Below are 24,462 nucleotides of genomic sequence, written 5' to 3'. Positions count from 1 at the left end.
ACACGTTTACATGTTTACTTGCGGCTTTGAGTGTACTGACGGCTGTGACGTTCTTGCCCGCATCACAGGAAACAGAAGATCGGCTTGGAATCGGCGAGACGTGAGACTGACCGGCCGGTCACCGGTCGGGCCGATCATACGAGAAACCGGCTGATTCCGATCTCTTGCCGGTCAATCGATGCACCTCTAATAACAAGTACTTTTTCTTTATTAAAGAGCAATACTAAATATACAAGAGAAAATAAGACAGGTCTCTTAAAATGAGTAAAACAACTCATTTGTTTCCTTTTTAGAACAATTAAAGATTTATTGCTGAAATTGCATACATTAATATCTGTGAAAACTAAACCCATTTAGTACATTCCATTAACATATTTATATATTTGTATTATATTGAATTTTGAATTAAATAAGAAACGTGAATAAAAATAGAAAGAATAATTTCAAAGGTAAACAACTAACTTCAGCTTATGCATGATGCATTTAGTTTATATAAATTAGTTTTAGTTTCTTTTTTTACTATTAAATAGTAGGGCTGTCAATCGATTAAAATATTTAATTGCGATTAATCGCATGATTGTAATGAGTTAACTCGTGATTAATAGCAACTTAATCGCACATTTTTATCCATTATAAATGTACCTTAAATGAATACTTTTCAAGTTTTTAATACTCTAATCAACATGGGCATGGACAAATATTGATGCTTTATGCAAATGTATATTGTTTATTATTAGTGAAACCATACTCAACATAGAGCATGGAGACTAGACATGTTTCAAAGGTCATAGATGTTTTTCAAAGAACTTGTACATGTCTATTAAACACATGAAAAAAAAATGGAAAAACACATGTTCCCATTACTTCTTTCTCTGCACTGAGCTATTTACTTACACAAGCATGTTTACATTTTCGCAACTGTGATAGCTCGGTGGAGGCTGTGTGCAATGCAAGGCATATGCTCGAATGGAAGCTGCCTGGCCGCGGCAATCATGTTGCGTGCACTATCGGTGGTCAGTGGGCTAATTTTGAATTCAATATTCCACTGTCTGGCTACCTGCAGAAAGTGCTCAGCGCAAACGTCAGCACAGTGCCTCTCGTCTGTCTTCATGACAGTCAAAGCGTGCGACCGTAGTTTCCAGTGTGTGTCAAAATAATGAGCCGTGACCCCCAGGTAGCTATAGTTACTGAGGGAAGTCCAGTAATCTCTGGTGAACGCAACCATGTTTGTCTGTCTTATCGCCTCCTCGACTTTCGCTTTCTCCTCTTCGTAAGAGTCGTGAATCTTGCTTGTAACAGTGGCTCTCGAAGGTAGTTCATATGTGTAATCGTTAGATGCGATGCGAATAATTTCAAGTAGACCCTCGTCCTCCACTACATTAACTGGCCTACATGCTGTAGCCACCCATTTAGCTATCGATGTGGTGAGTCTGTTGCTTGTGAAGTTGTCCATCCGTCTCTGCTGAAAACAATCTAGTGTGGTCTGCCGCGAGGAGGAAAGCTCTCTGCATCAGTTGTATGCTTCGCTTCAAGTGATATTTTAAACTCGACGTGCTGCGGTGATAGCTTAATTCACATCGACAATAAATGCAGATTACTTTAGTCTTGTCGACAGAACCATCAGACATCGTTTTATATATGAATTTTACGTTCAGAAGACCTATTTATTTCTCCATTTCCGTTTGCTTCTGCATCGTTTACTTTCTCAAACTACGGGCAAGGCCAAGGTTCAAACAGAAAATGCGTGCTGCATTAATCGCACGTTAATAAAATTAGTGCCGTTAAAAGGAATTTGCGTTAACGTGTTATTAACGCGTTAATTTTGACAGCCCTATTAAATAGTAATATATAGCCTATGACTTATTTTGGCAGGTTGTCGGAAGACGCTTATTTTTTAGTATGTCTGTTTCTTCACTCAAACAATAACATATTCGTGAAATATACTCTCAGAGCAACTCCGGAGGTGAACTTCATGTCCTCATTCAGCGCAGACGCAGACAAATTCATGAGCATCACGCGTGTAGCACGTTAAACTGTGCAGTTCATTCACGTAGACACGCAGAACAGCCTGATGACATGTGTAAATAACAAGATTCGGCATCCACAAGTCCGCATCTAGTTTGATGGACTCAATGCAACCGGAAAACAAGTTTCACTCACAAAATAGACTAAAACTAAGTAAAAAAGCAGTTCACCATTTCAATAAGCTATCACTTATTTATCAGCATGAGAAATACGTGTGAGCGTGTGAACAGACTAAAATGAGTGTGTCTCACAGTGAATGCGTGAGACTTGAGAGCCCTGTAACATGAATAGAGTTTAGCGGGCTGTGCATCAGTAATAACGGTCCGTGGGGAAACGCAGCGCTCCGTGTGTACTGTAGTTAAATGGATTAAACAAAGCTTCGAGGCAACAAAATTTGCCTCGATAATTTTTTGTATTCGAATTACTCGAGTTACTTGAGGAATCGTTTCAGCCCTAGTGTGGTATTTGTCCCGTCTCTGCCGCACTGTGATTGAACAGTAAAAAGTGCTATGATTAGCTGAGCGCTCTCTTCCAAGTTGAACATTTCAACTCTCTGCTCTTGATCAAATGCCGGGGCTGACAGGGTTCGTTGATGCTCCCGAAATTTAGCCTGTGTGTTTTCAAAACATATTTGGGAGCATTTGTGAGAGTGCCCGTTTTGTTGTGGTGTGACCCGTTTTCACTATTGTACAGAGTGTTCGTTGTTTATGGAGTGATTCTGCGGACTAAATTAAAAAGGAATTGCAAACTGCATTTGCAAATGCGTTTTCTATTTGTTCGTGTCAAAATTGTGACATAATTCAAACGCAAATGCAACCGTTTGCATTTGCATTTACGCGAACGTACAATGTCTGCCAAATTTCAAAAGGAAAAGCAAAGTCTATATGCAAATGAATTACCTCTGTGTTACGAGTTACGTCCCTGCCATATTTAAATCGCAACAGCAATTCCCCATATGCTATTTCACTTCCTCTGGTGTCGCGCATTAAGCCTGCCAAAACTCAAATGAAATTGCAAATCCCTTTGCATTTGCATTTCCTCTGACTTGTACAGAAACCTGTCAATCAATGGTGGGGGTGGGCTTATTCAACGGGGCGTGTTTGTATCGGGAAGTGCAAAAGCAAATGCAAATGGTTTTGCAATGGTCACAATTTTTACAGGAATAAATAGAAAACGCATTTGCAAATGCAGTTTGCAATTCCTTTTTAATTTAGTCCCCAAAATCATTCCATAGCTGTTACTGCACACAGTTTGGTCTGCGAGTGTGTGCATGTACAGTGACAGACCGGACATTGACACAGAGAACACCTTTATTCCGAGGCGCTACTTGACCATTGTTTATCTATGTAAACACACTAGACGGACATGTTTGACCATTCGTGCACATGTTTGCAGCTTCTCTCGGACACGGTTTGTGTCGAGGTGGAAGCACGCACCAAATGGCTAGACAGCAGCTGACTGTACCAAATTTAAGATGGCTTTCAGTTCAATAAAAAGGAGTGGGAGTTATTCTTATGGGCTTGGGACGGGACAGGATTTTTCCCCAATTTTATCATGGGATTGGGATGGGATTTTTTGTGGGAGTGGGATGGTAACAATCTCCCATTATAATTATATATCTCATACCTTACCTTTCTTTGACTTAATTTGGTTATTTGTTTTATTTATTACAATTCATTTAAATGTTCACCACAGTTTAAATTAAACTATTAAAAACAAAACAAAACAATTTTAAAGCGAGGCACGCTGCTTCTGGCTCGCGCTATTCTGTAGTTTATTAAAAGTTTATTCATTCTGAACGTGTTGCGTGTCCATATTGCACCAAAATGCGACACTGCGCTCCATTGGATCCACAGCAACACACCCGCCACGCCTGAAGCCGATTGGATGAATGGCCCTCGACATAATAAAAATGCAAACAGACAGGCAGACACAAATTCCTGCCTTTATTAGAGAGAAGCATATGTTCAGCCCCCTCCCGCCAAAGCTTCGAATATTCGGGGTTGATTACTACCGAAGCTTCGAAGCTCTAAAAATGGTATTCAGACCAGCCCTACTTCCATAGCATACTCGTGTTAAGCATTAGCATTGGACGTTTTCTTAGCCATTCCCTTCTGTCCCGGAATAATTATTTTTGGTGACTAGAGGATTGCTTTGCTGATTCCTAACTAACGGATAAATAAAATAAACGTTCAAATAAAAATGTAAATGGCAAGATTTGCTGAGGAGCCGAGAAAACTACATGTGCTTAGTCCACCATCTTGTTGCCTCCCCCAGTTGATTTTTATTCACAATGCCATGCGATTGACGTCATTTGCGCTCGTCTGGGAAACCGATATACTTCCGGTTAGTATAAAACCGTTAAGCATTCCATTTGGAAAGGAATACTACCCTTATAAAATTCATACACTACATGGTTGAGTGCATAGTTTAAGTGCATAGTATGTCATTAGGGACACAACTAGTGAAATGCTTGTGAAGTTAACTCTCAGAGAAACTCTGGAGATGAAGTTCATCTCCAAATTCATGTTCGTGCTTATACAAGGAGCCATGTACAGTAGTGGCTAAAAGTATTGGCAATGACATAAATGCTGTGTTTTGCAAAGTTTCTGTTTAAGCTGTTGTGGTGTTCATTCACTTTATAGATTGTTATGCAGAGTGATCAGATGCATTTTAAATAATTGCAAAAAAAAGCAAAGATGTCAATCCCATGTAGAGAACCTGTGGTCAATCCTCAAAAAGCAAATGGATAAGCATAAACCCACAAGGCGAGAAATGATCCCCATCAATCAGGATTTGGCCCAGAAGCTAATATCCAGCATGCCAGAGCGAATTGCAGAGGTTATGAAAAACAAGGCCCAACCAACACTGTAAATATTGATACTTTGAATTGCATATATTATGTTTTTGCCATTATCATCTTTAAATCTTAAGATATGATAATTTAAGATATCCAGTATACCATAGAAACATGTGGCAAAATAATCTACGAATACAGTAGCAAACTTTACAAAACACAAAATTTATATCACTCCCAATACATTTGGCCATGTTAAACTGTGCAAGCTCATTCACTCAGACACGCATAACAGCCAGATGACATATATAACTTAAACAGCAGGATTGCGAGTCCGCATCTAGTTATATGGATCTAATTTAGCCGGAAAACAAATTTCACTCGCAAAATAGACTAAAACTGAGTAAAATATCGGTGCGCCATTGATTAACCTCACAACAAGCACAACGACAAACACCCTAGTAAAGAAGGAATTGCCATCATCATTCCGTTTTATTTATTCGATTATTTAACTGTAGGCTTTATAACAACACTTTCAGTACTACTACCACTACTACTTAGATAGCCTAATAACTCCTAATAACAACAACAACAACAACAACAACAATAATAATAGTGTTTTTTTTACCTTTGAACAGTATCTACAAACTGAGCCCTTTGAAAGTCCGCAGCTAGACGTCTGATTTCCTCCCAGTCGGCTTCCATGACTTTATGTATTCAACAAAACCTGTGCACTCGAACTACTGAAGAATTTGATAATTGCTTAAAATGATCACACACTCAAACAGCAGTCACACTGAAAGCAAACACACACGTCAGCAGCGACAAATATACGTCAGACGGAAAAGGGTTTTGAAGGTTTTGACTAGAAGGGATACAACAACCTCCCCTGGGCATGCGCACTTCAATACAACATAATATTTGTCACGCTGAAAACAGTTGATTCATATTTTTATTATTGTTAGGTTAGGTTTAGGGTTGGGGTAGGTGTTAGCTTATGTAATTTATTGTAATTATATGGCGAGATTTTGCACAACTCCAGCTATAGCTGTATCCCTTCTAGCAACAGAAACAACCAAACGATAGGGACAATTTCTTCTTTGTTTATTGGTGGTTCACATACCTAAATACTGCATTACCGCCACCTAGCCGCGATAAATTTTACAGACCAGTTTGTCGGTATAATAAGCAGTTCTACATGTATAATTTGTGTCAGTTTATTGAATTACAGCAAAAACCTCAGGCTTATCCCATCACACACACACGCACGCACGCACGCACGCACACACGCACACGCACGCACGCACGCACGCACGCACACACACACACACACACACACACACACACAGATATATATATATATATATATATATATAGCCTATATATACTGTATATACACATGTTTTAACTGTTCCTAAAATTAGTTACATGTGAAAACATTAGTATATATTTTGTTGTTTAAATATGCTAACTTGTTATAAACTTGTTTTCTATAAATTATTTAACACTTGCAAACAATAAATCTTTAAAAGTTTTTTTTATCATTTGTACCATTTTGTCCCATTTTAATTTTCTGGTATTTGGTAGAAACGTTGTCACTAGGATCACAGAATGAAACAAAATGATAATTTTACTTGAAGATGTATCTCTAAATAGTCCATTTAGAAAAAGCAAAAGTAGCTTTAGTATCAACATTTGGTTGAAGCTTAATGTGTGTGCATTCTATTAATCACTTTTGGGAAGCCTATAGAGGACATATGGAATGCTTATTGATCATGACTGCATGTTCTTCATTTATGTGGAGACAAAATCTATGGGAGGCTGTTTACGCCATAATTAAAATGACTCTTAATTCAAACGACTCTTACAAACATTAGTGAAACAAACACATTGATCAACCTTAGTTAAATTATTTCCTATGTTTTACTGAAGTAATTCTTATAAACACTATTTATGTGTATTACAGTAATCTTTTACAGACATCAGTGAAAATCATTCACGTGTTTTACTGAATAACTTTTACAAACATTAGTAAAATTCCTTCATATGCACGGTAGCTAAAAAGGCCTCTTACAAACACTAGTGCACTATTCATGTGCAATACTGAGGCAACATATTTCATGTTGATGAAATATTTCAGTGTAGTTGAGCTTATTTCACTGAAAAAGGAAGCTGCGTTTGGACATCAGTTTAGTGTGACTGATTGAGGTTCTTTGCCTTTTTAGAATGTCCCATAGTCTTTGTTTTACCCCAACTATGGTTAGGGTTACGGATTAGGTATGGAGGCAGGCTTTAGAGATAGAGACCAATCGTGTGGCAGCATCCCCAGTAAATGCAATCAGAAGTGGGGGAGTCAAAATCTGCCAAATAAACCAAGTACACATGTCTGCAGACTGCAGATCGAGGAGGGACTGCACTAGAACGTGAAGGTTAAGCGCGGATACTGCGCAGCTGTTTTTTAACAACAACAGGCAAAACCGACATCTCTCTGGCTTTATTTTTTTTATAATGGTTGAAATACATGTAAGAAACACTTTAATTATTTTGTTACATATCCGTGCACAAATTTGGTCTAATATTAAATTCAACTGTTAAGTTGATTGTGTTCCCTACCTGTCTAGCAATGTGTGTTTATACATAAAATAAACTTTTGTTTTTTCCAAAGTTCTGTCATGTTTCATTGAGTTTATTGAGTTGGCTCATGCAATTTCACTTAAACGGATTAAAAAATTGACACGTGATTTCCAGTAAGGGAACACAGTAAGCATCGATGCTCCCTGACTTTTGCATTGCATTGTGGGAATTTTTAGGGAACGAACGAAATCAGTGCACTGGAAGGATTTCGCGAATGAGACATCCCTTAAAATGGCAGACTCCCTGATCAGTGCCCTGAGTGCTGATCAGTGAACAGTGCCCATAGGAAGAATGGAATGCGAAAGTAACTTGTGACATGCGGGCTATATAGTTCCAAACAGCATTGAAATCCAATCAAGTGTTTCCCAAATACATTTGTTGGTAGGTTGATAAAATACATCTCTATCAAACTGGTGTTTTATTATAAGTGTAGTGCCTGAGACAGATCAGACATGCAATAACTAGTTATATTTCATAAATATAACAACAACACCCTCACCCAACCAGCAAGCTAGTCACAAGGGGGTCAAAAACACAGATGCAGAACCAGACCTCTGGTGACCATAGCAACCTATAGCAAACCATCAAAATAAGACACTTTTACAACCTAATGGAATGTAGGGAGATGCACTCTATTTATTCACTTTGGGGATAGGCATACAGTCCTGAATACATTTATATAGAAATGTGCATATATTCATATATAACCTCTCCAAGTATTTATTTTCTTATTGTTTTATGTCTGTCTATAACAACGTTTCTCAACAGGGGCAGTATCGCCCCCCAGTGGGCGTTCAGAGAACGTCAGTGGGCGATGGAAGCAAAATTTTTGAATGGGGGAGTTCAGATGTTCTTTGGGGGCGTTCGCAAGTTTACACCAAATACCCAGGCAAGACAAGATTAAACATTTACCTGCAAAAGATTACGATCTGCATCAGGAGCAGCTAGGGTGCAAACTGTGGTTTTAATGTATGAATGTTTTTGACCACAAAAACACACACCATGTGATGATTTATACCCAGCAAACACAGAACGTTCCCCTAACGTTAGTTTTGGTTCCCTTTTGGTTATTTTTTGGGAACCAAAAAAAACATTCTAAGGACATTCTTTTCAGGTTTGATTTTGGAACCAGAAAATAACGTTCCCAGAACGTTGCAGGCTGTTTTTTAAATAACCAGAAAGTAACGTTCCCTGATGGTTATTTATTGTTTTTTTAAACCAGAAAATAACGTTCTCTGATGGTTATTTATTGGTAATTTTTTGCAACCAGAAAATAACGTTACCTGATGGTTCTTTTTTCGTTATAATTTTGCAACCAGAAAATAACTTTCCCTGATGGTTATTTTTTGGTTATTTTTTAATGGTAAAAATAGGAAAACTGGTAAACTTCAGTGACGTGCAATACAGAAATTATAAGATCACATTAGCACATGTTATACTGACCAAATGAAATTAATAAATGTGCCCTTTAATGGCTGAAAATAATAAACTAGTTAAGCTAAATGAAAATACAATTATATATATCCATGTGTATTTATTTAGTGTGGTTGTCTGTTACTGTATGTGTGTGCGCTCGAGCATGCATACTCCACTCTGCCGCTCACTCCCGTCATTTAAAAATTAACGGTCATTTCGTTTTACCTCACCCACTAACACATTAGTTTAGCGGTTTATTTATTTTAATTTTTTATTTAAAAACGTACAATTTTTTTATAAATTTGAGAGTAAACTTATATTTTCGTGATTTTCGATTGATTTGACACATCTAAATCAACAGACCATGATGTAAGGACTGAAACTCAGGGCTTTTGATTGTTATATCTAAAGACGAGCCGCGCTATACTTTTGTGGTGAGACAAGAATATTGTTAGCCTGAAGATAATTAAATGTTTATTCTTCTGTCAATAAAAATCTGCTTTAAATATTGTGTTGAAGTCATTGGTTATTTTATTTCAATATCTATAACGTCTGATGTTGAGGTAACGTTAGGCCTATACACACAGTGTGGTTTTATTAGAAATGAAATACTGTGCTGTTTAAATCGAAAATTAGGTTACTTCAATAATGAATTATTAGGCTAAGAGAATAATCCAATGCATTGATTTCATCCTCCATATTGTGTGGGATGATGTATTTTACTTATTTTAATTAGATTACACAAGCGATGGATAAAAACACAGCATGGATGTATTCATTACTGACATGTAGTTAGGCCAAACCGACCTGAGAAAAATATTTTAGGCTAACGTTCTGTGAACATTCCCCTAACGTTAGTTTCTGGTTCCCAGTTTTTTTAAGGTTTGTTTTTGGTTATCTTTACGGAAATAAAACGTTAGTTTCATTGTTTCTATAACGTTAGGGTAACGTTCCCCTAACGTTAGTTTTTGTTTAGTTTAGCGGTTATTCCCTGTCAGTGTTTTTATGATTACAGCAGCATTGATGTTTTCGTAGCTCGAGTATGTTAGTTCATATATTTGGGTACATTAATGTGTATAGAGATACTATAAGATCATTTTCACTGGATAAGCAATGCAACTAAAGCCTGGCTCAGATTACAGGATTCTCGGCCAGATTTTACCCCGATTTCCCCTCCCGAGAATCTTTGAAAAAATCGGGTCCAGAACCTCGAACGGGTCCGAGGTTCGGCACAGATTATCACGTAATGTGAGGCGTTCACAGATCGAATTTTACACCTCCCGATCTAATCCGAGAGAAATCGGGGCCGCCCCGATCATATCAAACATGTTTGATATTTAGGGTTTTAAATCGGGGTGATGACGTTGGTACTTTCGCAACAGCCAATGAGAGGCACATCTGCAAGGTGACGGAAGTGACTGACAGACGTTTAAAAATGTCGACCGCGAAAGCTCATGCAAGGGAATGTTGGACAGCGGAGATGGAGGAACAACTTGTGGCAACAACATGATTGTCTATATAATGTATCCTACAAAACATACCACAACCGCACAGATAAGGAAAAGAGCTGGGGAGAAAGTCGCGTCGGTTTTAAATGTACCGGGTAAATTAACTGCTAACGCGCAGCTTGTAGTTTCGTTCAACAGACTGTTATTTGGCTATAAGCATACATATAACATGCGTTTATGTGTTTGTTTTTATGCTGTGTTTTATAATCACATTGGCATTAATCTTAATACTCGGCAGCGACCATTTTTTTCTTCCGTTATTTATTAACATTAAACTTAAGCGGCTCGCCCAAAGCACAGTCATAACTTCAGCCCTAGCAAAAAGCATTATAGCACCCCCTGCTCAAAATACGTTCCCGCGGCTTTGGACAGACAGACAGAGAATCATTCAGAGAGCGACAGAGACGTTACACAACCGTTGCCAGGTGAGATCACGTGAAATTAACTTAGCGATGTCCCTTTGTTTACTTCTGTTTCCCGGTGAGATGACGTAAGAGGCGTCCTCTGGTATGATAATCTTAATATTATCATGTAGTTTGGGTGTCTTAGAATGTCTTTTGATGCGCAATTATGAAATAAAAAAACTTCCAATCAAACTTTCTAAATTTTTATTTTTGCACTTGCTACCTTTAGTCTTATTTATAAACACAACTTTACCCCCCCAACGTTTTCTTATCTGGACATTTCACATTCATAAATACAAGTTTACAAAGGGCAAACCTATTTTTGTAGTGCTTGAAAAAGAGATTCAAATGTAGATGTGATGTCAACATCTAAAATAAAACCCATTAAAACGGTTACTAGCTCCTTTTACAAAACTGCATATCCTATGGATATGTAAAATATGTGTAATTTAGTTGTACACTGATGAGTGTGAGCTTGTTTAAGGATTTAAATAAAATAATCTGTCAAGATTCTTTTTATGTGTGTGCTGCAACCAGATTTTTAATCTTTCCGGATTTTAAAACTCCTGTAGTCTGAGCAAGGTTTAAGATTTTAAATAAGAAAATCTGTAAAGATTCTCCTTATGTGTGTGCTGCAACCAGAATTTAAAATCTGTCAGGATTTTAAAACTCCTGTAGTCTGAGCCAGGCTTAAGTTAAGTTACATTTGAAAATGAATTGAAGCTGTCTGAAAAAAAGTAATGGAGGACTTTCCCGCGGCTCATAATGTTTTACGTCTTATAAAGTGATTTGATCGGTCAGTCCAAGAAACGTAATGTTATTTACAACGTTATAATCAGCAATGCATTGCACAGCCACAGGCAATCGGTTTGCGCACGCAATAGGTCGTGGCTAAAATGCGTTTTGTGCCCTTGAAAGTAGGCTAACTGTAGGAAGGGTACACCACATGAACGGTTGTCTCAGATAAGGGGAAAACAGTGTTGTTTTTATTACTGCATTCATTATGAATAATGGCTATATTTACGAAAAACAGCCGTTCATCTCCCCCCAGAACTCGCACTATACAAAGGCTCTGCCCTATAAGTGCGTGGGGCACATGAATGCGATCGGAATTCACCCGAAGATGTGATAATAGCGTTCAGTTTCTTGCACGGATCAATTGACTCGCTTTATAAAACGCGAATTTAACGTCACAAGGGGCAGGGATTACTTTTGTGTTGAATGTATTTGCGTTTTTTACTTTTATTGATTTAACTTTAATTAATTCAACCAAATATCTTCATAAATATCTTCTTGAAAAAACAATGCCACCCACATCTCCATGTACTGAAGGACTGTGGGCGAGTAAATTAGTAGCAATTTTTGGATAAAGTAATGCATTAAGTAATATAAAATACAATTAAAAAGACAATATCCCTATTAATTTAACATCAAAGGCACAAATACTGGATGCAATATTTGTGTGCATGTTTTAATGGCGGAGAAGCAGCAAAAACCTGACTTGCCGGAGGAACCCTGAACTAGTAACTATAAAAAACGAAAGACATTATTTGAAAAAGCAGTGACGAAAAAACGTCTGGACCATGAAAGAGGTAAAACTCAAATTAACATCGATGCAGCTTTTACGCGATGGAGACAGCTCCGGGAGGAAAAGGGTATGAACGACGATACCATGGTTGCTCTTGTGGTAGAACCAATAGTTCTTACCTCAGCGGTGATTGGCGGGGTTGTGATTATTAACCATCCTATCATGCGACAGAAGGGTGTACTGTACATATAGTAGGCGGCTGCATATATGAAAAAAACCGCCTAACCCTAAAAAAATTCTAACAAAAGGTTTCTAAGCTGTCTTTTGTAGTATTAGGTGTCCTTAATAACATACTAAAAGTTTACCAAAGTTTGACAACTAGAAATGTATAATTTTCAAGATGGCGTCCAAGATGGGCAGGAAGCCCTTAAAATATCCTAACTCCTTCATTATTTGACCTAGCCAAATCTATCCAAATCTAACCTAGCCTATCCATGATCATCTCTGCTGCTTTCCAGTACAGTGGCTGATCAAACGTAATACCATGTGGAGCATTGTGTTTGATAGCCAGGTCACAAACAAAATCCAAGGTGGACAAAATACACGTTTTGTCTGCAGAGTACAGGTCAATCATTGGAAAGCAGCAGAGATGATCATGGATGCACCACAGAGTAGTCCCCTTAAAAGCATAGTCTTAATGCTTGGAGGTTTTCATACTTTTATGAACCTACTTGGTGCAATAGGCACACTGATGGAAGGCATCATTAGGCACCATTTGCTGGTGGACAGATGCACAACTGCCCGCCGAACACAACGGTGCAGTTGCAGGGCATATGGACTACCATGCATGCCTGCTTGTGGACCATGTCAAGTTGGGAATTGTGAGAATCACTATAATCAACCTCTATGGGAGGAAGAGTGTGACGACTAATGGTAAATCTAGTGAAGGTCACAGTTCAAAAAAGTATAACAAATAAACCAGATTAAGAGGAAACAACTGAAGAAAATAGAAAAAGTTATATATAAATAAGAATAGTATTAAAAAATATATAAAAAACATAAGGCAAAAAAAGCATTATAAAAAATATATGAAAAAATAAAACACAAAAAAATAAAAGGGGTTAGCGGAACTGAGCCTTCACGTGGCAGCCCTGTTTTGACAAATTTTACAGTACCACACAGTTCTAATGAATTTATTCTTTACTGGATTCAAAAGAATGGTTATGAACCACAGAAATCACCAACACTAGGCAAAACGATACGAGAAAGGAGAAATATGCAATTACTTAAGGGAAATTGTACTTATTTTTCGCATAAATATGCTTGTAACCAATTGCTTTAATATATAGTTGTACTTGTAATCACTTATCTATCATGCAAATATGCCAATGAGAATATTACATGGCCAAAACATGTATCAGGCACCAGTATTCCTGGTCTAGGAGGAATACAAAGGAGTAATGGTAATTTTAAGGACCTGACGGCCACCATTTTGAAAATGGGGCCTTTCTTGGAGTCAAACTTTGGTAAACTTTTAGCATGTTTTTAAGTACATCTGATACTACTGTAAACCACTGAGAAACCTTTTGTTAGAATTTTTTTGGGGTCAAGTCATATTTGCAGCTGACTATAGAGCTGGTAGTGAAGTGGTTTGGCGTCATGAGTCATGCCCCTTGGCGTCGGTGTCATATCCGGTCGGCCGGTAGAGCGGCATGTGAGGAAAAACCTTGTGGCTGACACTTTGTTAGCGTTGCCCCTCTGCTAGGTAAGTGAGATGATGATGTGGTGTTTTAATGTAAGACTGTGCTCGTGGTGACACTATACAGGTTTTGTTGTTTGTCGAAGTGAGTGGCAGAGTTTTTTTTCTTTTTTGGCTGAGTGTTGAAGGCGGGGCGGAGTTTGGGGTGGCGGTGTTCTCCCATGAGTGCTGAGGTGTGTGTTGGTGTGTGTGTGCGCGTGAGCGTGTGTGCACCGGTGTAACCAGTGTGAGGTGCTGTGCCTGTTGTGCCCCTTGACGCTGCGGTTGTGCCTCGGCTCCTGTCCCCTTTGGTTGGTTTGGAAGCGTCTGTTGGCACAGGTTGCTCATTGCTGTATTTTGCCATATTTTTTTCCTTTTTTTGTTTCAGTTGATTTGATATTGTGTTAGCATCTTTTAATAAAAGTGTATATATATATATATATATATATATATATATATATATTTCTATGCTCACGTCTCTTGCCACTTACTGAAATGAACCTGTTTGCCTTAAGTATAAGAACACTTTTTCATCCCTGGCGAGTATCCAGGGTGGCGTAGTCGCTCTCTATTCAGTGGTCAATTGGTGTCAGGTCACATTCTGTTTCTTTTGGACGGGTATGTACATCCTTCGATAAGAATGTATTGGTTTAGATTGTTACTGTATTTCGTAAATCCACGTAAGGAATTACAACGTAAATTAAAGCTGTGAGCAGCGATGTTCGGGCCCTCGCGGAAAGTGCCACCACAACCCGGTGCAACCATCAGCCGTCAGCCTCAGGAAGAGCCAATGGTGGACAATGCGCATTTACATGTACCAGATTTCCTGCTGCCAGTTCGTGGCGCAGTACCGTAGGTTAATATTGACATATTTAACACATCTTTCGGGGCATGACTCTTATCAAACATGTTGAGTTTGGAGCAGACTGGACAATGGGTCTCATTCACTAAGCGTTCGTACGCACAAACGTGTGCACGAAACCGGCACATGAACGTTCAAGGTCTACGCCATTTAGCATCACAAAAAACTTGACGTGAGACTAACAAAATATGATGTTCATCTGATTAAAGCTCTAGGAGGAGTTTGTTAAAGTAGGACACCTGGAAATGGAAAAAACTGCACAGAACGTGCAGTGGAAAGTGAAAATAAATGACTTCATGGTGGGTTTAGAGCATGGGTCCAAGAGATTTCTTTCATGGTATTGAGATGATAGACAAGTAAGTGCAATTGCTGCACGATTGTGTAAGGAAAACAGTAAATGGTAGGCAATAAAATTTATGCAGGCGAATTATAGTAGGATTTGTTATTTATTTAAATTATTTATTTATTGGTTTTCCTGCATCGCTGCCGGCGGCTTGTTTGTATCAGTGCACGCACACACGCGCACACACGCGCACACACACGCACACACACACACACACACACACACAAGCGCACACGCGCACACACGCACACACACGCACGCACACACACACGCACGCGCACGCACACACACACACACAAATTACACACAAGGGAGGCCAAGGGCAATTATTTATTGGGCCAAGTAAAAAAGTACCATACACTTGTCAATGCACACAAATTATTTTTCATGGTTCCCTTTGCATGTGTTAAAAGCTCTAAAATTACCTACATTGTTTTGTTGCCATTGCAAAAGTTGCTGCCAACATACTAGGTTATTTTGTGCATTTGCCAAGGCATTGCTATACAGTTTTAAGTATTCTGGTCCACAAATATTTCATATGTTCATCCGCCACCACCAAAATAACTTTTTTGATAAGTAATACCATTTAAGGAGAAGGAGCCTATTATATTATTTGCTACTAGTCATATAAAACAAATGTGAACCATTATGTACCCTTTGGTTGCCTACATAAGCTTGCAATAGCTTGCAACTCAAGATCACCGGATCTATTTGGAGAACATGTGAACTAGTAAATCTAGCATCTACCAAATGTAAATTGCTATTAATAACATGTGAATTATCTTTTGTGTTCACAGGAAAATCAAACAATGCAACAAAACTCTTTTCAAATCTGTAAGCGTGCAACATTGCTTGCTGCGTAGACACGGTAAATATCTTGAAACTGATATGAAAGTTTAGTCCCTCACAGACATTACAGAACAAGAGGATAAGGTTTGTGGACAGCTTTCAGTCAGATGTCAGAGGACAGCTTTCATAACAGGCTCAGTGGTTAGAGCATGGCACTAGCAATGCCAAGGTCATGGGTTCTATCCCAGGGGATTGCACATAGTCAGAAACAAATGTATAATACAATGCAATGTATGTCCCTTTGGATAAAAGTGTCTGCCAAATGCATAAATGTTTGTGTCACCCTTCTCTAATTCAGTTTTTACTGTTGCAGCTGAAATAGTTAAAATGTGGACTCAAGCGCCTTGCACTGGCAGGCCACTTTTACTGACATTGTTTGAGTTCTTCCATAAATTTTTAGGGATCATGTAGTAAAGCTTTATAAATGTCTTGGGGATGACTCATAAACTTTATCCAGTAACAAAAGATTCCACCAGGTTGTTCTCATATCTTCTTTGTGAAGAAGAGATGATGTTTTGAACTGTTTTTGTTTAAACAGGTCTCATCATTTATCACACAGCACTGTCTTCTTCTGTTTGTTTAGTAGTTATTTGCTCTAACTGTGCCTGCCACAACCAAATTGGCAGCAACATGACAAAAGATCATTTCTACATCTCTCCCCACACTAAGACTGAGAATGTCATTATGACAGGAGTCAGCATGTCACCATGTATGGCGTAAATCTACATTTCTTAGAATGAAAGATCCATCATTAAGCCTTAACTAATTACTGTTGCACAAAGAACGTCTAAGCTCTTTGTTTACCAAAAGCAAAGGTCAACCTTATGTGAGAGTTTTTTTGAGGAAAGCATTTTGCTTTGAGTGGATAATGTTCGTCCTTGAGTTGATAAAGTGAGATGCACCTTTTGCTTATCTGTCCGCTTTTCCCAACCACAGGTACATGTGACTTTCCCCCAACACATCTGATCAGATATATATACAGTATATATATATATATATATATATATAAACTTACCTGTGATGGTAATCCAGATCATTGATGAAAACTTGTTCAGCGTCTTGCAAATTCTACAGCACAGCCAAACCGGTGTATGATGGCCTACTAAATACAAAATGATCATTTAAATATACCTTTATACTAATTGTCATGGCTCTGCTTCCTTAGTCATGTTTTTCTTGGTCCTGTAGCAGAGCCATGACAAAGTCTTTGGTTATGTGTGGAGAGAAACATATTATTGTCTTTTTGACAATAATATACATTCTCTCCAGTGTCTCGTCTCTGTTCCCCTCCTCTAGTTTCCTTGTTATCCTTCCCTGAGTGTTTAATTAACCACACCTGCCCCATGTCGTTATCCCTCGTTTGTGTTTCCCTATATATACCCTCTTGTTTCTTTGTCCTGTGCTCGTGTATTATGTTGTGTCTACGTTGCGGTGTTCTGGATTGTGGTGTGGTCCTGTTCGTGCGCTTACCCGTGTTCCTGTTCGTGCGCTTACCCGTGTTCCTGTTCCTGCGCTTACCCGTGTTCCTGTTCCTTGCCTGTTCGTGTTTTGTGAGTTTTGTGCCTTGTATTATTTAAGACGTTTGGTCGTGTCCTTGAGTTTAGTTTATTTGTCTTGTTTTTGTTTTTCCCCCTCGTGGGAAGTCTTTTGTTTTATTTATATTTCTTAGTTCTGTTTTCCCCCATTGTGGGTGTTTCTGTTCTGTTTTGTATTAAATAAATATATTTGTTAACCCCTTCACTGCCTGCCTGCGCTTGGGTTCTTCTGCCAGTCCGTGACAGAATACACGAGCCACTATGAACCCAGCAGGCAGCACCTCGGCCTCTACCAGGCGGGAGTTGGCCAATTGGTGGCAGTCAACCACTGCAGGATCCAGAGGGGCGACGGCCCGTTTCCTCCGCAGGGTGACCGGGCCCTCGCCGAATATGCCCAGGCATCGGCAAGGAGGAGAGGCTTTCTCCCCGAGGCTGTTATGAACGCCTTCTTCCTTGCGGGTCTGGTCAATCCTCCATCTCTGGAGGACCGAGAGAGAATGGTCAGGGGGTCATTCAAAGACATGGTTAATGGCCTCTCCTCCAGCGACCACCCAGGCCCCTCAAACTCCTGCCTACCTCCTATTGCGGAGGATTGTGTAGTGGCGGTCGCCACCCTTGGGAACGCCACACCGTCCGCTTCAGCCCCTGCAGTCTCGTCTCCACCAGTCAGCTCCGTGGCAAGCGGGGAAGGAGGGCGTCCGGGGAAGTGTCTACAGACTCCTCCGGTGCGGAGCTAGCCACGCCTTCCACTGCTGCCTCGCAGCCGTACACAGGCCCTGCGGTTCGGTTGAAGAAGAAGAGGCAGCGGAGGGGGGCGCGGACTCCTGAACAGCCTGTGTCCAGTCCTTTGTCCAGTCATGTGTCCAGTCCGGTGATCCAGCCGGCGTCCAGTCCGGTATCCAGTCCGGGTTCCAGTCTGGTGTCCAGTCCGGTTTCCAGTCCGATGTCCAGTCCGGTGCAGCCGATGCCCAGTCCGGTGTCCAGTCCGGTGCAGCAGCCGGCCTTCCAGCCGGTGCACCAGCCGGCGTCAAGCCCTGTCCAGCCGGCCTTCCAGCCGGCGTCAAGCCCTGTCCAGCCGGCCTTCCAGCCGGCGTCAAGCCCTGTCCAGCCGGCCTTCCAGCCGGCGTCAAGCCCTGTCCAGCCGGCCTTCCAGCCGGCGTCAAGCCCTGTCCAGCCGGCCTTCCAGCCGGCGTCAAGCCCTGTCCAGCCGGCCTTCCAGCCGGCGTCAAGCCCTGTCCAGCCGGCCTTCCAGCCGGCGTCAAGCCCTGTCCAGCCGGCCTTCCAGCCGGCGTCAAGCCCTGTCCAGCCGGCCTTCCAGCCGGCGTCAAGCCCTGTCCAGCCGGCCTTCCAGCCGGCGTCAAGCCCTGTCCAGCCGGCCTTCCAGCCGGCGTCAAGCCCTGTCCAGCCGGCCTTCCAGCCGGCGTCAAGCCCTGTCCAGCCGGCCTTCCAGCCGGCGTCAAGCCCTGTCCAGCCGGCCTTCCAGCCGGCGTCAAGCCCTGTCCAGCCGGCCTGGGAAACTGCCAGGGCCAAAGACTGTCCCCCCGAGGACTCCCCCTAAGTCCCCCAGGACTCCGCGCCCTCGAGTGCAGCCGGGGACTGGGACTTTTCCCCAACCCTATGGACTGCCCCCTATGGGCCCTTGTTTGGTCCCTCCCCCCCTCCCATGTTTGTTGTTCTTGTTGTCCCACCCAAGTCCCTTTGTTATTTTGTCTTGTCTCCCACTTATTCTGTTTTCCATGTTTTGTCTGTTCTTGTCTTTGTCTCAGTCTTCCTTGTCCTGTCCGTCTACCCCTTGGTGAGCACCTGGAGGTGCTCATTAAAGGGGGGGCTTCTGTCATGGCTCTGCTTCCTTAGTCATGTTTTTCTTGGTCCTGTAGCAGAGCCATGACAAAGTCTTTGGTTATGTGTGGAGAGAAACATATTATTGTCTTTTTGAAAATAATATACATTCTCTCCAGTGTCTCGTCTCTGTTCCCCTCCTCTCGTTTCCTTGTTATCCTTCCCTGAGTGTTTAATTAACCACACCTGCCCCATGTCGTTATCCCTCGTTTGTGTTTCCCTATATATATACCCTCTTGTTTCTTTGTCCTGTGCTCGTGTATTACGCTGTGTCTACGTTGCGTTGTTCTGGATTGTGTTGTGTTCCTGTTCGTGCGCTTACCCGTGTTCCTGTTCCTTGCCTGTTCGTGTTTTGTGAGTTTTGTGCCTTGTATTATTTAAGACGTTTGGTCGTGTCCTTGAGTTTAGTTTATTTGTCTTGTTTTTGTTTTTCCCCCTCGTGGGAAGTCTTTTGTTTTATTTATATTTCTTAGTTCTGTTTTCCCCCATTGTGGGTGTTTCTGTTCTGTTTTGTATTAAATAAATATATTTGTTAACCCCTTCACTGCCTGCCTGCGCTTGGGTTCTTCTGCCAGTCCGTGACACTAATACAGAATAGCAAACCACATTACTCAGATCTCTACATAAGTTCACCACTCGTAGACATAGATGTTTCATACCACGTGGGCTTAAAAGTGCAGAGCAGCGAGAACAGGCACAAATGCACTAACATGGGTGGACACAACGAGCATCTGGAAACGAACACCACAGGTCAGTGAAACTCATTTTTGTGTTATAAGTTGTGTCCTCTGCAGATCCAGAACTTGCCTTAAGGCCACAAGGCTTCTCAATAAAATGGTATTATTCCCAGATGTATGCATTTATCAATTTGATCAAACATTACCTGTACATGATTCCTTGTGGTTAGGTATAAATGGAGGCATCGGAAGGATACCCTCATTAAAATTATGTAGGATTTTTGATCTCTTTGTACAGGGTGGGTATCCGACATTGAATGGTCAACATGACAGGTGAAGAGGACACATCTGGGAGAAACCTACAAATTTCAACAAACATCATGAAATGATTAAAGCAAGCTAACAGTGAATATACCCACAGTAAACTTGACAATGATCAAGATCATTGGTTTTCAGTTAAATATTTCAGTCTTGTCGATGTAAATAATCAAGATTAAACAAAGTTCACACTTAAAGGGATACAGATTACCAAAACTCTATCAATTACTCACCTATTGTTCACGTATCTTTTTGTTCTTCTGGAAGATATTTGGAAGAATGTCAGATCTCATCCCCTACTGACTCCCATAGTATTTATTTTCCCTACTATGGCAGTAATGGGGGATGAGATCTGACATTCTTCCAAATATCTTCCTGTGTGTTCAACAAAACAAAGAAATGTATACATGTTTGGAACAATCCGAGGGTGAGTAAATCGATGACAGAATTTCTTCTTTTGGGTTAAGTATCCCTTTAAGACAGACTACTGCTGACTTAATGCAGCTGACAGACACAGAATGTCATTAACATAATTAATATGTAAGAAGTTTAGTTCTATTACTTGATCAGAATAAATTATAATAGTCACTAAATCAGCACATGTTTACCTAAATAAACAGACTGTTTTATTTCTCTTGTTGTCGACACAGTTACCAACTTTGGCTGTTCAATAAGAAAGCACAATTTTTGTAACGTTAAACACATAAATCTTCATTTAACATTCAGTACTTACCTCTGATTGTTGTCCAAATTTGGTTGCTAGAAATGCGGTTCATCCATTTTGCAGGTGCGTTTGTCCAACTGCGTCTTAGCATCTTTCCCCCTGTCAGTGATCATATGTTTATCTTTTTCTCTACTTAAAAGAAAGTGAATGGGGTGAAATAATTAACAAAATGTCTGCCTTTGTAGCACTATACATCTCTCTTCTATAACTTTTTCACTGTCCTAAATAAAAAAAACGTCACTTTGAAATTAACTAATCACAGCTTCAGTCTGTATTTTAATGTACAGTTACCACGTCTTAACTTTAATGTTACATTTCATTTGTTTTATTTTCTAATTTTGTTAAGTCTTACCTCAGATATTCGAGCATTTCATCTCAGTTCCTGCGCTGGCGCAGCAGAGTTTGTAACGGTTTTGAGCTGTGCCACGGGCGCGAGAGACATTTGAACGCAAGACTTCGTTCAAGGCGAAGTGAAATATCCCACTTCCGACCTCGCAGCGTTCCAGTCAAATACTTTACAGTTTCTTAACGTTTCGCATAAGTTAGCTCCGCGCTAATGTCACTGCAAGCATTTTGGACCATGTAACGCGTCTCTATGCGCTCGTGCTTGATTGATCTGCCCTGAGTTCATAGGTCGTATGTCCGACTATGAGCGCAGTTTCCGATGTTATTTCCAAGTGGTATATGGGAAACTCATTCAGAGTTTGCTTGAACGTAGCACTGGCTCTTGAACTCATAAGTCTGTCATTTTTGATGTTTGAAATAAATTAAAACGATTGGAGATGTTTTTCTGTGTTTTTCATGGGGAAATTACGTTTATTGTTTGAGATGGTGGTGTCCTACTCTCAAATTGTTTGTGTATTTCATTTTTTTTATATATTAATCTTTAAATATGACTAATGTAATTGTAAACTAAATAAATTAATAATAATAATAATAACATTAACAACTAAACAGCAGAAAATCTAGTCCATCTCAGAAAAGGGTAAAAAAGGAACCTTGTTAACAGGCCAGGTTTTAATTTGAACCCTTTTGCCACAATAGAGGTTCTAAAAAGAACTTCTAACAGTATACCACATAACAAAGGGTTACTTGTAGAAATTATAAGTTCAACTTTGAACCTTTTTGATTATTAGAAGTTCATATTTGAACTTTAAAGTTCTTTTTTTAACTCTAAAGGTTCAATATCTTCTAAGAGTGTGGATTGTGAAAATGACATGTAATCTAAGAGCAGTACACCATTAAAGATTGTTGTTAAAGACATTAAGCCTTATTTTTGCACCAAATAGGTGTGACGTCAGCCTATTTTGTCTTTCAGTCGTTCAGTTTATAAATACTGCAGCAACTTAAAGATGACTTTGAACTTTTTTGTTGGTTAAAATATATAATTGTCGTAATATTGTTCCTCTGGGCACAGAAGCCTCAATTGACGCAGCATACTATTTATATATAATATGCTTAGTATATAAATTATAATGTAGTTATAGTATANCTAGAAATTCAGAAACAAGAAGGCAGGACCGTGACAGAGCCCCCCCTTAATGAACACCCCCAGGGGTTGACAAACAAGACATGACAGACTGGGAAAAAGACAAAAACCAGACAGACATGGTGAACAAGACAAGGGGCAAACAAGACCAAGGGATTGGGGTGACTCAACAAAAACAACAAACATGGGAGGGGGAGTGGGGCAAAACAAGGGTTCAAAGGGGGCAGTCCAAAGGGTCTGGGGGGAATGGTCCTAGTCCACGATTGTGCTTGAGGGTGCGGAGTTCTGGGGGACATAGGGGAGGAAGTCCTGGGGGGAACCGCCGACTGGAATGTCGGCGGTACAAGGCTGGGCGCCGGCTCGAAGGCCGGACGCACAAGGCTGGGGACCGGCTGGAAGGCTGGCTGGAAGGCCGGCTGCTGCACCGGGCTGGACATTGGACCGGACGCCGGCTGCACCGGACTGGATTCTGGCCGCACCGGACTGGATTCCGGCCGCACCTGACCCCGGGATCGTCCCGGTTGGCCACGAATCTGACCATTTCCGTGAATCCTAGGGGGCCCTTCTCAGACGGGGTGAGGCGCTGAGTGAGGCAGCAGTTGAAGATCGTCTTCAACTCTGCCTCGTTGAACTCAGTCGCATCTGCCACCGTGCTTCACTGTAGGGATGGTATTGGCCAGGTGATGAGCGGTGCCTGGTTTCCTCCAGATATGAGTTCAATCTTTGTTTCTTCAGACCAGAGAATCTTGTTTCTCATAGTCTGAGAGTCCTTCAGGTGCCTTTTGGCAAACTCCAGGTGGGCTGTCATGTGCCTTTTACTGAGGAGTGGCTTCCGTCTGGCCACTCTGCCATACAGGCCTGATTGGTGGAGTGCTGCAGAGATGGTTGTTCTTCTGGAAGGTTCTCCTCTCTCCACAGAGACATACTGGAGCTCTGTCAGAGTGATCATCAGGTTCTTGGTCACCTCCCTGACTAAGGCCCTTCTCCCCCGATCGCTCAGTTTGGCCGGGTGGCCAGCTCGAAGAGTCCTGGTGGTTCCAAACTTCTTCCATTTACTGATGATGGAGGCCACTGTGCTCATTGGGACCTTCAATGCTGCAGAAATTTTTCTGTACCCTTCCCCAGATCTGTGCCTCGATACAATCCTCTCTCTCGGAGGTCTACAGACAATTCCTTGGACTTCATGGCTTGCTTTGTGCTCTGACATGCACTGTTAACTGTGGGACAGGTTATATAGACAGGTGTGTGCCTTTCCAAATCATGTCCAATCAACTGAATTTACCACAGGTGGACTCCAATCAAGTTGTAGAAACATCTCAAGGAAGATCAGTGGAAACAGGATGCACCTGAGCTCAATTTTAAGTGTCATGGCAAAGGCTGTGACTACTTATGTACATGTGCTTTTTTCATTATTTTTTTTAAAAAATAAATTTGCAAAGATTTCAAACAAACTTCTTTCACGTTGTCATTATGGGGTATTGTTTGTAGAATTTTGAGGAAAATAATGAATTTAATCCATTTTGGAATAAGGCTGTAACATAACAAAATGTGGAAAAAGTGAAGCGCTTTGAATAATTTCCGGATGCACTGTAAATATGTTATTTTCCTGTGATGGTAATCCAGATCATTAAGGAAAACTTGCTCAGCGTCTTGCACGGACAAATTCTGCAGCACAGCCAAACCAGTTTATGATGGCCTACTAAATACAACATGTTCATTTAAATATACCTTTATACGAATACAGAATAGCAAACCACTTTACTCAGATCTCTACAT

At 40.6% G+C, this 24,462-nt stretch overlaps 1 protein-coding gene across 2 annotated transcripts in view; it reads right to left on the bottom strand.

Annotated features, from left to right (window-relative positions):
* ufl1 (UFM1-specific ligase 1) overlaps positions 1–5,686 on the bottom strand; it is a 49,148-nt gene extending 43,462 nt beyond the window's left edge. The window contains exon 1 of one of the 2 annotated variants that reach the window (XM_057353130.1): positions 5,451–5,686. In XM_057353130.1, the coding sequence (XP_057209113.1) occupies positions 5,451–5,527 (77 nt within the window). In that variant the 5' untranslated portion in view covers positions 5,528–5,686. The remainder of the gene's footprint in view (positions 1–5,450) is intronic. The other variant, XM_057353129.1, reaches the window with a different exon arrangement.
* Positions 5,687–24,462: the final 18,776 nt, after the last annotated feature.

Source organism: Triplophysa rosa, linkage group LG15 (genome assembly GCF_024868665.1).
Source record: "Triplophysa rosa linkage group LG15, Trosa_1v2, whole genome shotgun sequence".
NCBI lineage: Eukaryota > Metazoa > Chordata > Actinopteri > Cypriniformes > Nemacheilidae > Triplophysa > Triplophysa rosa.
This window is presented reverse-complemented; position numbering and strand designations above follow the sequence as displayed.